This window comes from Artemia sp. Qi Xiang Cuo, chromosome 11 (assembly GCF_049724085.1).
Source record: "Artemia sp. Qi Xiang Cuo chromosome 11, ASM4972408v1, whole genome shotgun sequence".
Lineage (NCBI taxonomy): Eukaryota > Metazoa > Arthropoda > Branchiopoda > Anostraca > Artemiidae > Artemia > Artemia sp. Qi Xiang Cuo.
In genome coordinates this window covers 59,390,432-59,405,646 of record NC_142804.1, presented here as the reverse complement: position 1 = coordinate 59,405,646, position 15,215 = coordinate 59,390,432, and the positions used below count along the sequence as shown (strand labels likewise).

At 34.6% G+C, this 15,215-nt stretch overlaps 1 protein-coding gene across 2 annotated transcripts; it reads right to left on the bottom strand.

The window, feature by feature from the left end:
* Positions 1-2,148: 2,148 nt before the first annotated feature.
* On the bottom strand, positions 2,149-14,428 carry LOC148947188 (uncharacterized). Of its 2 annotated transcripts, none has more exons than XM_089096919.1 (5): positions 12,096-14,428; positions 6,047-6,169; positions 4,570-4,756; positions 3,271-3,405; positions 2,149-2,668 (listed from the first exon to the last, which is right to left on the bottom strand). In XM_089096919.1, the coding sequence occupies exons 1-5, from the start codon at positions 12,146-12,148 to the stop codon at positions 2,270-2,272; spliced, it is 897 nt and encodes a 298-aa protein (XP_088953045.1). In that variant the 5' UTR covers positions 12,149-14,428; the 3' UTR covers positions 2,149-2,269. The 2 variants fall into 2 exon arrangements, with proteins under 2 accessions (XP_088953045.1, XP_088953046.1); XM_089096920.1 differs by lacking the exon at positions 12,096-14,428 and adding an exon at positions 8,924-9,203 and having other exon boundaries at positions 2,171-2,668.
* Between the last annotated feature and the right edge of the window lie 787 nt (positions 14,429-15,215).

Here is a 15,215-nt window from a genome sequence, read left to right as displayed (position 1 = left end):
TACCACTTGTACACGCTTGTGTTGCTTTTATAAATGCTTTGTATCGCTGATAAAACTCTTACTGATGCTTTATACCACTTGTACACGCTTTTGGTGCTTTTATAAATGCTTTGTATCACCTGTAAAACTCTTACTAATGCTTTATACCACTTGTACACGCTTTTGGGGCTTTTATAAATTCTTTTTATCACCTATAAAACTCTTAATGATGCTTTATTCCACTTTTACACGCTTTTGGGGCTTTTAAAAATGCTTTTAATCACCTATAAATCTCTTACTGATTCTTAATACCCATTTGAAACGCTTGTTGTGCCGTTTTAAATGCTTGGTATCACTTATAAAACTCTTACTGTTTCTTTATAAAACATGTAAATGTTTTTGTTGCTCTTTTAAAAGCTTCTTATCTCATATAAAAATCTTAATACTGGTTTATACCGTGGTATAATGTAATAGTAAGGCAAGAAATGTAATAGTAAGGCACCCCCCAATAGTAAGGCAAGAAATTAACCAAGGCAATATTCTAAACTTATTTTATTCTGTTGGTTTGTCTGTATTTGGTCCATAATACAAACTAATGACAATCTGAAAACAGGAAGCAAAGCTATGCATATAGCCTCATGCTATATCTGACCTGATTAGGGGGACACTGGGATAAAATTATTGCAGTAGCAACCACTGTAGTTGGAGACAGGGTTGTCACCCCTACTGATTTGTCACTATTTCTAGTGACCTAAACAAAAAATCGCTAAATTTGCACATAAATCACTAGATTATTGAAGAAAATCACTAAATCAATCAGAAAATCACTAAAAATGTAATGATTTTTTGTCACCGGATGACAACTCTGATTGGAGAGCATTGAATAGGGAATCTAGGCTAATGATGGCATATTTTTTTCCATCTATTTCAGTCTTGTAAGCAAAATAAAGAAAAATGACATTAAAATCATGGCCCTGGCTCCCTAAACTAATGGCTCCCTAGTAGGCTTTCTAATGACGAGGACACCTTGGAGTCAGTTAGTGAATTGAGGCTCATAGAGGGAGGAGCTTCAAAGATTTCAAGCTCCGAGTGGCCGAGTGGAAGGATGAATTGAGTACTATTATAATTAGTACTATTGTGGGTGTTGGGTTGCACGACGGAGGTGGTTGCATAGGGGATATGATATGACTATTGGATATTCCATTAACTGCAGGAAATTTCTGAGGGGATGTAGCACTTTTCAATTGCATTGAGGATACATTGCTAATAACGCCAAGTCCATAAAGACCAATAGGTGACATAGGAGCATTAAAGAATTTTAATTTTGTGCAAGCATTATTGCATATTCATTTTGCTGTTCTTGAACTTGTTTCATTAGGTTTTGAAGACTTGCTGATACTGCCAGTTCTTTGTCTAGATAGATAAAATATTTATTTCAAAAAATGGCTATCACAAGCCCCGAAGGGCCGAATTCGCATTTCGGGGTCATATAATAAAAAAAGACATAAATAGCACAACAACTAAAAAACTGGCTAAACTATGCCAAAAAACAACAATATCAGAAAGACAAAGCCTTTCATTAGTCTAACAAAAAGTGTCAAATGTAAGAAAGTTAAAAAGGCACAAATTAAAACAAAACCAAAAAAAAAGAAAAAATTGAGATAAAAATAATGTTAAAAAGGTTTAAAAGAGATTATATAAAAAGGGGAGGGAACGGAAGAGCCAAACGGACACCAGCATGGGTATCACCAGTAAAAAAAAAAAAAAAAAAAAAAAAAAAAAACTAGTGGTTTATTTGATCAGTAATGAAGGGGACAAAGGTTTTTTTCATATCTGGAAGTTCAACAACGGATGGGGGACAAGATAGGGATGGGTTCAGATACAGTACGTGGCAGGCGGTGTCTGGACGGGGAGTGTCTTTTGGGGAAAATGTTTTCCGTGCGAGGGTTTATTAGTGCATTTTTTGCAAAACGGAGGCACAGCGTTCCTCTCCTGTGCTCAAGGGTTTCCAGCTTGGCCTTTTTTAGAAGGAGTGAATATGGTACCAAATTTTCTTTAAAAATTATTCTTAAGTCTCTTTTTTGAATAGATTCAATTTTATCTGATTAATCACGAGAGATGCCAGGATGCCAAACTGGACAAGCATATTCAAGATGCGGGCGGACGAAGGAAGTATAAATCTTTAAAGAATGGGATGAGGGGGATGTTAAATTTATTCAAGAGCTTAAGGAGAGACATGAACGCATTAGCTCTACGGGAAATATCTTTCACGTTGATATACCACTTTAAATTAGAGGAAATTGTAACCAAGTAATTTAAAGGAAGACACAGAAATATCTGGGGGTATAGGGTCAAGGAAGGCGGGAATAGATTTCAAGAAATTTATCGTAATTATATTTGATTTAGTGGAATTTACTTTCATATTTAGGTTCTTAGCTTCATCCGAAATGTGGGATAGAATTTCAAGGGGATCACTTTTAATATTCCTGTGACATACTTCGAGGATCGTCAAGTCATCCACGTATTTCCACCTATGGGGGAAGTCCTTACCAATATCATTAATTATGACTAGAAATAAAAATGGTCCCAACAAGGTTCCTTGAGGAATTCCACAATATATGTCTGCTTCTTCCTCTTTAGAAGCAGCCTCTACTTCTTGAAGGGTTGGAAGACTTGATTGCTGAAGCATCTGAAAAGCAAAAGTAAATAAGCTACCGCAACCCAAAGCATGAAATATCAACAAGCAAGAATAAACGGCACACAAAGCAACAAATAAAAGCTTAGTATTATAAAACAGCAGGTCAGTTATTGACAAATATAGAATAAACAACAGCATTAATTGCAGCGCGGGACGGGGGACCTATGCCCTCCTAGATTTTATCGCCCCTGCCTAGATTTTGAATAATCTCTTTGTTGGGATATTTTTTATTGTAAAACCCCTTATTTTGTTGTATTTTCATTGAAAATCTTTTAAAAACGACAAATTTGCTCCTCCCTTTGAGGCGTAGCTTTCCTTTGAAGGTGTTGGCAAATTTAGCTAATTAGTTTCACTTATTTATTTTTATGCTTCAACGTGGCAACACTGGTGAAAATAAGCCATTGCCTTAAGAATTTAATAATTTTGAACCGGCCAAAAGAAAGATCACAGATAATTGCGGTTTTCAAGTCTGATAAATGCAGAAAAAAAATTATTGATATTCTTGGTACTTTAAAAACTGTATCCAGATTTTTAGCAAAGCTACTCCAACAACGCAGAAAGGCTTTAAAAAGGGAAGAAAAACTGGATTTTACCTGGGATGGCAGTGATTCACCGACGTTGTGGTGGACATAATTCTCGTTCGGAGAGGCGACTTCTAGCTTCGCCTCCAGCAACTGCACAACCGTAACCATGGTCTCAATGTTTTCTAACAACTTGTTGTTATTATCCTAGAAAGGAAGTTTATTGTTACAAAGCAAGCAGAAACGTTTGGAAAACTGAGTGATATTCGAAAAACACACAGTCAAAATGTATGTTGGATCAAGGCAACCCGAGAATTCCCAAGGAATTCTGCACTGGTTGAATTTAAATTACGCAGGCTCTCAATCAGTGGTGTAAATCCACAGAAGTGTAGAAGGACGTGGAGGGAGGGGTGCAAAATGTAATTCTCGAAGTCTTGTTCACTTAAAGCTGAGTTACTTAGTTGGTCTATTTACCAAAAATTTAAGAAAGTAAATAACGAATGGGATGGAATGCAATAAATAGAATCCAACAAATGGAAAAAAATAGCGAATGGAATGCAACGAATAGAAACTTACTGTCATAAATTTTCCAAAAATACCAGATATTTCGGTCACTGAATATTAATTTTTTCCATGCTGATGCACTATCATAAACATTGAGAACAGAATGTATTGGACCTTAGGGCAGCTTAATATTAACAAAAGTATTAAACAATTTAATTTAGGCCCGACAAAATAATAAAAGACTGAATGCAACATTTTATTACTGATTGAATTACAGCATCATAGCCAATGACAGAACTGACAATCATTTTATTTAGCAGACATTTTTCCACGAGGATAGTTTCTGGAATACATCCATCCACATTTCTAATGGGACAGATATGTCGGACCAAAGCTTTTTATTGTCCAGTGATCAGAGGACCAGGTTAGTTATCTATTAAATTGGATGTCTACCATTTGACAATAATCCATGGGAGCAACAACACTAAATTTTCCGTGTCACAAGGTGACGAAGGTTATTTGGCTTTAAGACTTATTTACCTGTTTACCTTTTAGAATGAACATAAACAATAAATAAGGACCGCTGTTAATATTCTACTAAAAATGTTCGAGTTTCAATGAACATTATCCTCCGTTTTGGAACAAACAACAACAAATCTTTTATCGTTAGTTGTAACTCTATTCTGTAATGCATCCATATATAATTTCATGATCAATGATTACTGTTTCAGTCAAAATGGCTCTGTTATACTAATTGAAAATTGAACATATTAAGAGCTAGTGTTGTATTTTAGACTGACACTAGATGTTATCCCCCGTGCTAAAGATACCCTAAGCCATGCTCTACAGCTCAAGGCTCCACTTTACCTGTGCTAGAATCCTTGCGTCAGTTTCGGCAGCTAACTGATTCCTTAACATCTGCAATTGGACATTGGAAGCCTGAATCTGCTCCTTCTGGATTCTGACCCGTTCACGACATAGATGCAATTCATCTGCAATACCACTTGGAGCAATAATAGATGGCGTGAAGGCAGGCTTGTCGCTGATTGGAGGCCTAAAAACATTTAAAAGACAAATTACACAATGTCTCTAATAAATGTTATCAACTATATTATCACTTTTCAATGAAAGTTGGCTTAAACTGCTAAAAAGATCCAATTTTCACCTGAATGCTTCATTAATGAAGAATAAAAATATGAATATGAACTCCAATATGAAAATTATTTAAGAGTATATTCACTTATAACATTAAATTATAATATCATAATTTTTAATAAAGTTATAAACTTTCACTGAAACAGCTAGTTTGAAGTTTTCTTAGTTGAATTTTCAATTGACAGTTTTTGCTTGCTAGCATCTAATTGTGATTTTCAGATATGTTATTATGTAAAATAAAACACAGCTGCTTAAAAAAGGGCAAATTAAATAAATAAAACTTGGCTTCTATCTCTCCTGTAAGATATTTTGCCTCTAAATCGGCAAGTCCCCTAAATTAGGACTACCTCTGTATTTTCACACTTAAAGAGTTTATATGCCTAGTAGGCTTTAATCACCACTGAATGCGTACTGAGGTGTACCATTGGTAAAATCGAGCTTTACCATCAAATTTTACAAACGGTTTAAAAATTTCTGAATTATTTGTAAGATTCAAATCAATGCCCAATAAAAGTTAAAAGTTTATGTTACTTCTAGTCCCAAGCATCAGATCTTCATTAAAATCATTTCAAATATGTGATTGTCCTAAAAATGCATGTGTTTTTTGCACTGATAGACTTTTTCTCTAGCAAGAATTCTTGTGCTTTACCATGGGGTTTTCTTAAAAAAAAAGGCATGGTTTTATGCATCATCTAATTACACTTTAAAAGTTCGTGCAGAATCCAAATTCGGAAAACTGAATTGAAATAGTATTACAAAAAACCCACACCATTGATTTTTGAATTAAAATCAAGTTGCCATCAAGCCACAGCTAATAGGAGAAGAAGCCAAGACAGATGGTCAGAGTGAGAAACAAAGCTGACATAAGGCTTTTACAGAATTGTATAAAAAAAGATGGGGCAAATTATATTTTTCAAAATCTAGAAGGGGCCATTTTTGGATTCTTTTTTCATTAAAAATGCAAAAAAGTTAGCAAATTTAGTGAAAAAATTGCAGCAAATCCTACCCCCACTCCCATTGACATACCTGCAAGTATATCAACATTTTGATCGAATCTTATGCTTCTAGTTTTAATGTTTATGTTTTATATATGAAACAAACCAACTCAATATGAAAGTGTCCTTTCACCCTCTACCACAAATATCCCACCCTTTACAGCAAACTATATTCATGAAGGTGGCTGATTTACCTTCTTGCTGCAGCTTCTGCAGCACTTCTTGCCTGCGCCTTGGCTTGTTTTTTGGCTTCAGCTTCTTTTTCTAATACAACATCTGAATGCTTCACCATGTTGAACCTAGCTGCTTTGTCAATTCTGCAAAGTAAAAGAAATCATTATGTGAAAAATAGCATATGAAATTTTTCCTCCTTCAACAGTCATTTATAGTGATTTATCTCCTTTACTCTTTCTCTATAAAACTTTTAGTTTTATTATTTTAAAAAAAATAATAGAACTCTTTTTTTTAGAATTTCAGTACTGTACTTCATTAAAAGAAACTTAGAAGCAAATATTAGTCTCGATAAATTTTAAGCCCTTGCCACTAAGACTATTTTTCAAGAATAGTACTATGTTATTTAAGAATAGTAGTTTAGCATACCACTTGACGCCTTTTTTATGCTCTTTATAAACATAATAATCATTTTTGTTTGAAATGAATTTTACCCCCACCCCTATATACACCAATTCAGGGTATATATTTGCTCATTAGGGGGGTGGGGGTATAATTTATTTCTGATGGAAATGGGAGGTAAGTTTAAACTTTACCTCCAGCCCTGGTATATATTTACCAATTCATATGATGGAGTTACAACTAAAGTAAATATACCACTCAATGCTCTTTTTTAAGCTATTTACAAGTATAATTATCATTTTGGTTGGAAATAAATTTTAGCTTCCACCCCTATATATACCAATAGGGTATATATTTGCACTTTCGGGGGGTGGGGGGAAAGTTTAAACTTAACTCTCATTTACATCAGAAATCAAATCCCCTCCACCCCCCCCCCAATGTGCAAATACATAGGCCTACCAATTCAGGGTATATATTTTCACATTAAGGGGTGGGGTAAAGTTTAAACTTACCTCCCATTTACAACAGAAAAAAAATTTGCCCCACCCCCTAATGTGCATATATATATCCTGAATTGGTATATACAGGGGTGGGGGTAAAATTCATTTTCAACAAAAATGATTATTATATTTGGAAAGAGCATAGAAAAAGGCATTGAGTGGTATATTCACTTTATTTGTAAAGTCAAAAATATGATTTGGTGAAAATTTAGTCAATAAGATGAATACTGAAAAATTTGCCATTTGCCAAATAATGGTACTTATGATGGTCTAGGCCTACTTCAACATTAGGATACTCCTTCTGAAGAACAACTAATATTTCCAGTAAAATTCTACTTTAGCTATCTTGGAAAGGGGTTAGGGTAAAAGACCTCGTTTCTTTGGCATTCCAGAAAATAGCAATGGGTTTTTGGACCACCCCTTGTTGTTACAACATGAAGCAGTACAAGGGCAGTAACAAGAACCCTGCCTTCTTGGTCAAATTTTCACTAATGATTTGTCAGCATCAATTGAAAATGTGATCTCTGTTTTGAAAAGCAATCAAAAAGAAAAACTATATTTAAATATTTGTGATAAATAGAATAGCCTAATATCAAGCAATAAAAGTGAAACACTAAAAGGATATATTCATCAACAGGATAATTGGTATTTCCAAAAAGAGGTCACTGAAGGTAAGTCTTAATGTATCCAATCCTTCTCAATTCCTCTGTGGTAACAAGATGTGAGGGTTTTAGTTTTACACAATTTTGCTCAATTGGATACTGGTTTTTTACCCTAGTTTAGGGGAATAAAACTTTCAGGGATGTGTCTACAGGCTAAAGTATGTCCCAGGAGGGTATTTTGAAGTACCTATATCCACTTCTTCTCCCTCTAGACGATCCTGAAATTTGACTACATGACAGATCAATAGGCTATTAACAAAAAGCTGATTGTCTTATGATTCTAAAGTTGTATTTCTTGAATTTTTATTCTTAAGATCATTCACTTAAAACAATTAGTTTATTGATGGACCTAGAAAGACCTCTTTTTGGAAATAGCCTAGCCTAGGTGTCAATTGGCCTATCCCTTTTTGATGTAAATATATTTTTAGTGTTTCAGTATTATTCACATATTAACAAAAAGCTGATTGTCTTTTGATTCTTAACTTTTATTTCTCGATTTTTATTCTATAAATCACTAATAGCCTAGGCTATTAAATACAGACATCCCCCATATGGCTAATATGGGAGTAAAGTTCAGTGATGCAAATAGATGGTATATTTAGATTGAGGATGCAATTCTAGGCATATATTTGCGCATCAGGGGGGTGGGGGCATATATTCAGTGAATATTTAGGTCCTAAGAAATTTAGGAATTTCTTAGAATAACTGGAAAAACAAGGATAGAAATGAAAATAAAGGCTCTCCCCCTGCAAAATATGTTAACTAGAATTATTCTGCATATTATGGATTAAGAATCATTTTCTTAATGTTTCCTTATGTCCAGCTGAACTCCTAGCCTAGTCTTAAAATAGAGGTTGGCCAGTTGGGTCAATATCTACCAAATCATATTAATGAGTGAGGAATAAAGTGAATACACCATTTGATGCCTTTTTTTATACTGATTATGAATATAATAAGCATTTCTATCAGAAATGAATTTCAGCCCCCCCCCCCCCTATATAGGCCTAGCCTATATTTAGGGATGGGGGTAAAGTTCATCTGTGATGCAAATGAAGGCTGTATTTAGATTCAGAATGTAATTATGGGTATATATTTGCACATTAGGAGGTGGGGGTGCATATTCTGTTAGGCTACTTCAAAATTTCTTACTGGGACATACTTTAGCCTGTAGACCCTTCCCTAAAGTGTCATTCTTGATACCAAACGCCTCCAAGATAGACAAAGGTAGCTAAAGCAAAATTTTAACCAAAAAATATAAAATGCATAAGCTAGGCTAGTTTACCCTAGCTTATACAATTTAGCCTAGTCTAAAATCAACAATAAATGCACAGCCTACCTCAGCACCTCTATTTCCGTTTCTTTTCAGACTCGACTTCCTCCAGCGCTTTTGTACTGTTGATATTATGTTTTTTTACAAATATTCAGGTCAAATCAATATAACAATTGAACTAACTAAGCCAGCATGGTCTACAAAAAAGGATGTTTTGGCGGGATTTCTTTAAAACGTCCTCTGATTGGCTAAACATTCGAATGAAACTAAGCATCCAGAACTTTGACTATTTTTGTTATATGTAATTTGAAAAAAAAAATATTTAAAATTTATAAAATATGAATTAAAAACTTATTTTATACCTAAAAAATGTTTTTATTTAAATATTACAAAGCAAAACAGTGTTGAAAAAGTGGACTAGTAAACAGAGACTTGACACGCCTGCGCAGATCTCAAATTTTTTGGCGGTAAAACTTGACGGAAGAGGCGGACCTTTGATCGGAAATTAAACAAAAAAAAAACAAGTTTTTTAAACTGAAATTAAGTAGCAATACTAAGACTTGAAAGGAATAGAAATTATTCCGTATATGAAAGGGGCTTTCCCATCCTCAACGCCTTCCTCTTTACGCTAAAGTTTGACTCTGTCTCACAACTTTATTTTTTAAAATAACTTTAGCGTAAAAAACTTTAGCGTAAAGAGCGAGGCGTTGAGGAGGGGACAGCCCCTTTCATATACGGAATAATTTCTGTTCGTTTTAAGTTTTAATATAGCTCCTTGCTTTCAGTTTAAAAAACTTGTTTTTTTTGTTTAATTTTTGAACGTTTTTGAATTAATGCAGGTTTTGATTTTGGCTCACCGTACATGAAGCATTGTCAGTTTAACATTAAATGCTGACATTTATTCCTTAAAAATTTTAATCAATATTTGATTTCTTAAACTTATAAAAGTGAAAACATTTAAAAGAATTTTTTTTCAGTAAAGTACAAATTATACATGAACAACATGGATATGATATATCAAAATGTTGATCGGAAATGATTGGGGAAATAATGGGCATGGGGGGGGGAGGTTGTCCTCCGATCGCTTTTGACTATCAATACGAGCACTAGCCCTCTCTATTTCCAATCGAGTGAGCCCTTTTTGAAGTTTATACTACAACGCTTTCTATAAGAACCTTTTATGCCCCTCGGGCATAACTTACAACCTTAGCACTAAGGGCTGTGGGGACGGGGGGTCGTCATACTCAAAGACATAATTTTTGGACTATGTTGAACCAAATTAAACTATGTTAAACCTAATGCCTATCTCAAAATTTGATTGGATGTGCGTGTGGCTGCCTTCGAATTCCTTTTGAGTCTTAAAAAGGACACTAGAACTGTCAATTTTCAATTGACTGAATTCCTTTCGAAGTTTCTGTGACAACTTCTTCTATATGAAGTAGCTTAGTAAAAAATAAAGAGTAATAAGACATTGTAACTACTTCCTTCTATATAATGGGCAGCGCTATTGTACTACTAGTTTACTAGGAACAGAGGAAGCACCTAAAAAGGACATAAAAGAGGCAGCTGATTGTCTTATAATTCCTCCTAAACATTTCTTCAACATACCCTGAAATTTTCAACTTAACACCCTCAGACGTTTCTTAGATGTTGCAGATATTCCATTTTTACAAACAAGTATATTTTTGCTTTGATTGTTTTCTAAGTTCCTCTCAACATTTCCATAAAGTTTCGCCTTAAGCCCTTTTGAGACCAAGGATGAAAAAAATCTCTTTTCCCGATTGAAAAACCGTAAATGTTAACAATGGGCAACTTCCATAGCTTACAGCCCTCGCCCATGGTACTAGAGGATAATAAACTACCGAGATACGGTTATTTAACACTTAGACCTTTTGAAGAAAATGGCTGCGGTACGGTATCTTAAATTTGGATCAGAAACATTTAGGGAGAAAGGCATTGGAAGAGGACTGTAGACACTTTTGACTCTAAAAAGACCCTGGAACTTTCGATTTCCAATCCACTCATCCCCCTCCGAAGTTTTTGCTACCACCCCTTCCATATGAAGTAAATCCCGTAAAAAATATACCAATAATCCATTAAAACCTTACGACCCTTTATTATAACCAACGCAATGCCTCTGATTCAGTAGTTCACCATACACACTATAAATTTTGGAATTTAAAATTAAATATTATTGCCAAGGCACAATCCAGTCAACACTTTATTTGGTGCATAGTCAAATACACAAGAAGAAGCCACTAGCTGAAGTTTACTTACAGTTAATAACGGAATCTAATAGGAAATGCACATTTTTAGTTCGAGTCTAATCTTGAAACACATGGATTAATCCACAAAAAAGCAGTATCACTAGATTGATTATTTTATACTGTTTTCATATATCATCATCATTATTTTTCTTACAATGCACCAACGATATCTTGTATCGTTCAATAATAACTGTATATCGAAATAGATAACTCAGACAAAACTTATCTTCGTTACTTAGCCCTTCAGCAGGAAGGCCTTTCTCGAAGCAGCGTCCAGCAAAAATAGTTTGCAAAGAGTTGTTTGAGTGAGTAATAATGTCCTCATGTCCTTGGCAACCCTAGAAATGGCACTAAAAACGAGTAGAAATCAATTTTTTTAATTATAATGAGCAGGCTTAGACCATAAAACATATATTTAAGGGTTTCTGTATCTTCTTCTTCTCAACGAATTTCGACTTTTAACCGCTGATACTTTATGAATTGCTGATCAATGCTTAAACACAAAGGCAATGAGATAAAGACATTTTTCATAAAGTCGAAGAATATAGACGCTTACTGATTTCATTTGCTTTAAAATTATTTTCGGGACTCAATTGTTTTATAAAGCAATAACTAAATTATAGTTCAATTACCCTCTGTATGATGAATACTTTCAGGAAAGTACCAAAAAACTTTAGCGTAAAGATGCAGAGAGGGGAAGGTAGTCTGAAAAGGCAGCCAATTTATCCATGGAATAATATCTGTGGCTTTAAGTTTTAATCCCGTTCTTTACTTTCCTCTAGAAAAAATCTTTTATGTAGTTTTTCTAAAACCCTAGAGTAGACAAAAGCAAATATTGTTTATATGTCTACAATTGATGAATATATTTTAAGCTCAGGTTTAAAACGTCTTAGAGGTTTCCTTAGGACTAATATTCAATAAATTAATTTTTTTTCTCCTCAGATGAAGAAAAAGAAGTTTGTAAAGCTTACCTTGAGGCCACAAAAATCCTTTGGGGTAACAGAGGTTGACCTGGATATTGCATTGGAAATAATACAGCTCCAAGGATTGCAGTTGAGCTAGTAGTAATTGCACAAATTAAGAATTTGTTGCTTTTATAAGCTTCTGTAGTCCTTGTTTGGGTGTATCATGTTGAATGCGGATGCCACTAGTAAGCACTCGCTGTTAGATATCACTATCAGGGCTTCCACTCTCGAATATTAAAATTCGAGGACAAGTTTTAAAAATTCGGGGAGTTTTCGGGGACAAGTCTTCAAGATTCGGGGATTTTTCGGAAAAAAAAATGAAATTTCGTTGTGAAAATGTAGGACACAAGAAGTTTTAGCTTCGTTTTCAGGCTCAAGTAGGGCTTGGATCCGCATGGTTCTGGATTGGATGGGGCAACATTAATACTTTAAACAAACAAGAACTAAATTAACAAGTAACAAGAACAAGTAAATTTAAACTTAAATTAAAAAGGTAATTTTTACGACAATTGACACATTATTGGTATTTCTTGCTGATTCTAAGGTCTTAAGTCTTTACCCCCCTCTCAGAAATCCCCCACGAAATAAACGAAAAATAATCCCCCTTCACAAAAAGGGGTGGGGTTGGGGTAAAGCATAGCATACATCAAATACGTAACTGAACCTAGGTACTTCCCCCCCTAAACCCCAAAAAACAATAGTTTTAATATTGTAAACGCTATGAGAAACCACGCTTTGTGATCCATTTCTCTATTGAAAATACCCGTTTGACTGGTTTCCTTTAGTGTTTCTTGATACAGTATATAGCGGTGTGTAAGATATAATGCATAAGTACTGTCACCGATTAACCACCAATCCTCCCATCAACCCTGCGGCCATCCATGCTCCAAATATAATACTTATTGCAGTCTCATTTTTATATCACCCCATCTAATGCCTGGACATGATAGCTATAGGCTACAAATCATATAAAAATCATTTATTCTTTTTCTTTTTACTAACACAATTTGGCATTATTAACCAACAGTTCGTGATAAATAAGTCCAAAAATAAAGTAAAAGTTGACAAGAAAACAATATGAGCCTAATAACCAAATTTTTACTTTCAGCTGTAATGTAAATTTTCTTATGAATAATATTTTTGGGATCACTTCCGTTTAAATCCCCTATTCCCCGAGCTAAATTTCACCTCATTAGGAAGGGGAGGGGGTGGTGCATTTTTTATGGTAAGAAGATTGCATTTAGGGATTTTTCTTAAAAAGAAATAAATTATACCACAATTTTTTTTTAAATCTTTTGTTTCTATCTCAGAATTAGCCTTCATACAGGGTTACTAATTGTTCAAGCAATATTAGTTGTAAGGATAGGCCTAGACATTTAAACAAATTTACATGGCTATCCCGAATTTGAGCAGAATATATTTTCCGTAAAAATTTTTTGCCTAACTAACAGCTTTGCAAAACCGTAAAAAGATTCTGAATCTGCAGTTTAAAATATTACACCCACTGAAGATATTACACAGGTGAAGGGACCAGAATAATAATTGCGAGGGGAGTGCTGAGTGAAGACGTTTGAGGATATATGGTGGTATGACATGTACAATTCTCAGATAAAAAGGAAAAGAACTTAAATTTTACACACCGAATGAAAAAAAAATTTAAATGGTAAGAATTCCCGGAAAAAGATCAATTCTTTCAATATATTATGCGTTCAATCATTACTAAACATTAATACAGCATGTCCAAAATCAAAAATAGCAAAAGAAAACCAAATTTAAACTCATGATTCGGCTTCCAAAACAATTCTCCTTCTTTAGAAGTTCAATTCCAAACCCAAAATCCAACTGAGCGTTCCGTTAAAAAACTTCAAATATAGTTCTTGGCAATTTTTGTCAAGATTGTCTTGACCACGAATGTTGAATGTGCAAGAATCTTTTAGCATTTGGAATACTGCATTCAAAATGGTTTACCTGTAATCTAAATGCAGGGAAATGATACTTTTGGGAATATATGAAGAGCCGTCTATACTTAAATTGTATCGGTCTGGTTTTTATCACAGTTCATATAATTAGGCTGTAAGTTTACCGCAGATTATTTCTGGCTCTTCATTCTCTTTGTCGGAGCACTCTTTTTCGCTTATGTTTATACCGGTTTATACATTCTCTGGAGCAATCGCATCCGGTCCGGGTTTTTATAATGGGTGAGATAGGGAAAGATCATACTGCTATTATATATACTGTGGGTTTTTATGCAGAGCAACACAGGAGACGAATATTAACGAACAAGAGAGTAGTAAAAAATTATGGTATGTAAAATAATGTTTGCTAGGGATAGTCACTAGGGGTGATTTTCGGGAAACCAAATTTTTTTTCGGGGAGACACATAGGCTTTCGGGAAAATTCGGGGATAGTGGAAGCCCCGATCACTATGTAATTAACTGAGGCTTGGTATCATTTGCTGTTGGTTCATTCTTTGTTGTTTGGTGACATTGTTGAACTGAAGAAGGTGATTTATTGACAATTGTTGACGTACTGTCAGTGTCACACACATAATATTCATTTTTCATTTTTTAGAGCTAGCGATCTGCGCTGTTGGTGCAAGTTTTGTCTCTAGCTGGCATGTTTGCTGTCAGTTCTGGACTAGGCAATTCGTGTATTATAGCGCAACTGACGATGCATTTTGTCTAAACTCACAGGGCAGCAAAACATTATGCGTTGGGGTAAGCTGAGGAAAAGGGGAGGCTTGACTTCATATTAAGAGATAGTACTGATTAGGGTTTTCTTCCACACGCTGCTCTCACTTTGGTGACGACTATTATCCAAGAAAGGAGCATAATTAGAATCATCACTTTAATTTATGCACAACTGAAAAGCTACACAAACACATTTCCACTTGCTTGAAACAACTGCAGACATCGTTGAAGCTCGCTGAATCCCGTTAAGACACTTCATATGGAATATTTGTATATTTGCAACTTAAATTGGCTAAACAGACGGTTAAGTATGTTATAAACACATCTTAAATGAATAAAAAAATATCATTTTCCAACAAACTGAATTTCCTATCTCTCTGGTCTACGATTAGAGTTCTCTAGGAATTTGGAGCATGCGCTGTATTTCTAGTGGGCT

Excerpts from the sequence above, each read along its gene's own strand:
- LOC148947188 (XM_089096919.1), bottom strand. The coding sequence starts at position 12,148 with ATGCAATATCCAGGTCAACCTCTGTTACCCCAAAGGATTTTTGTGGCC. Across the intron at positions 6,170-12,095 it reads AGGATTTTTGTGGCCTCAAG|AATTGACAAAGCAGCTAGGT; the intron begins GTAAGCTTTACA and ends TTTACTTTGCAG. Across the intron at positions 3,406-4,569 it reads ACGCAAGGATTCTAGCACAG|GATAATAACAACAAGTTGTT; the intron begins GTAAAGTGGAGC and ends CTTCCTTTCTAG.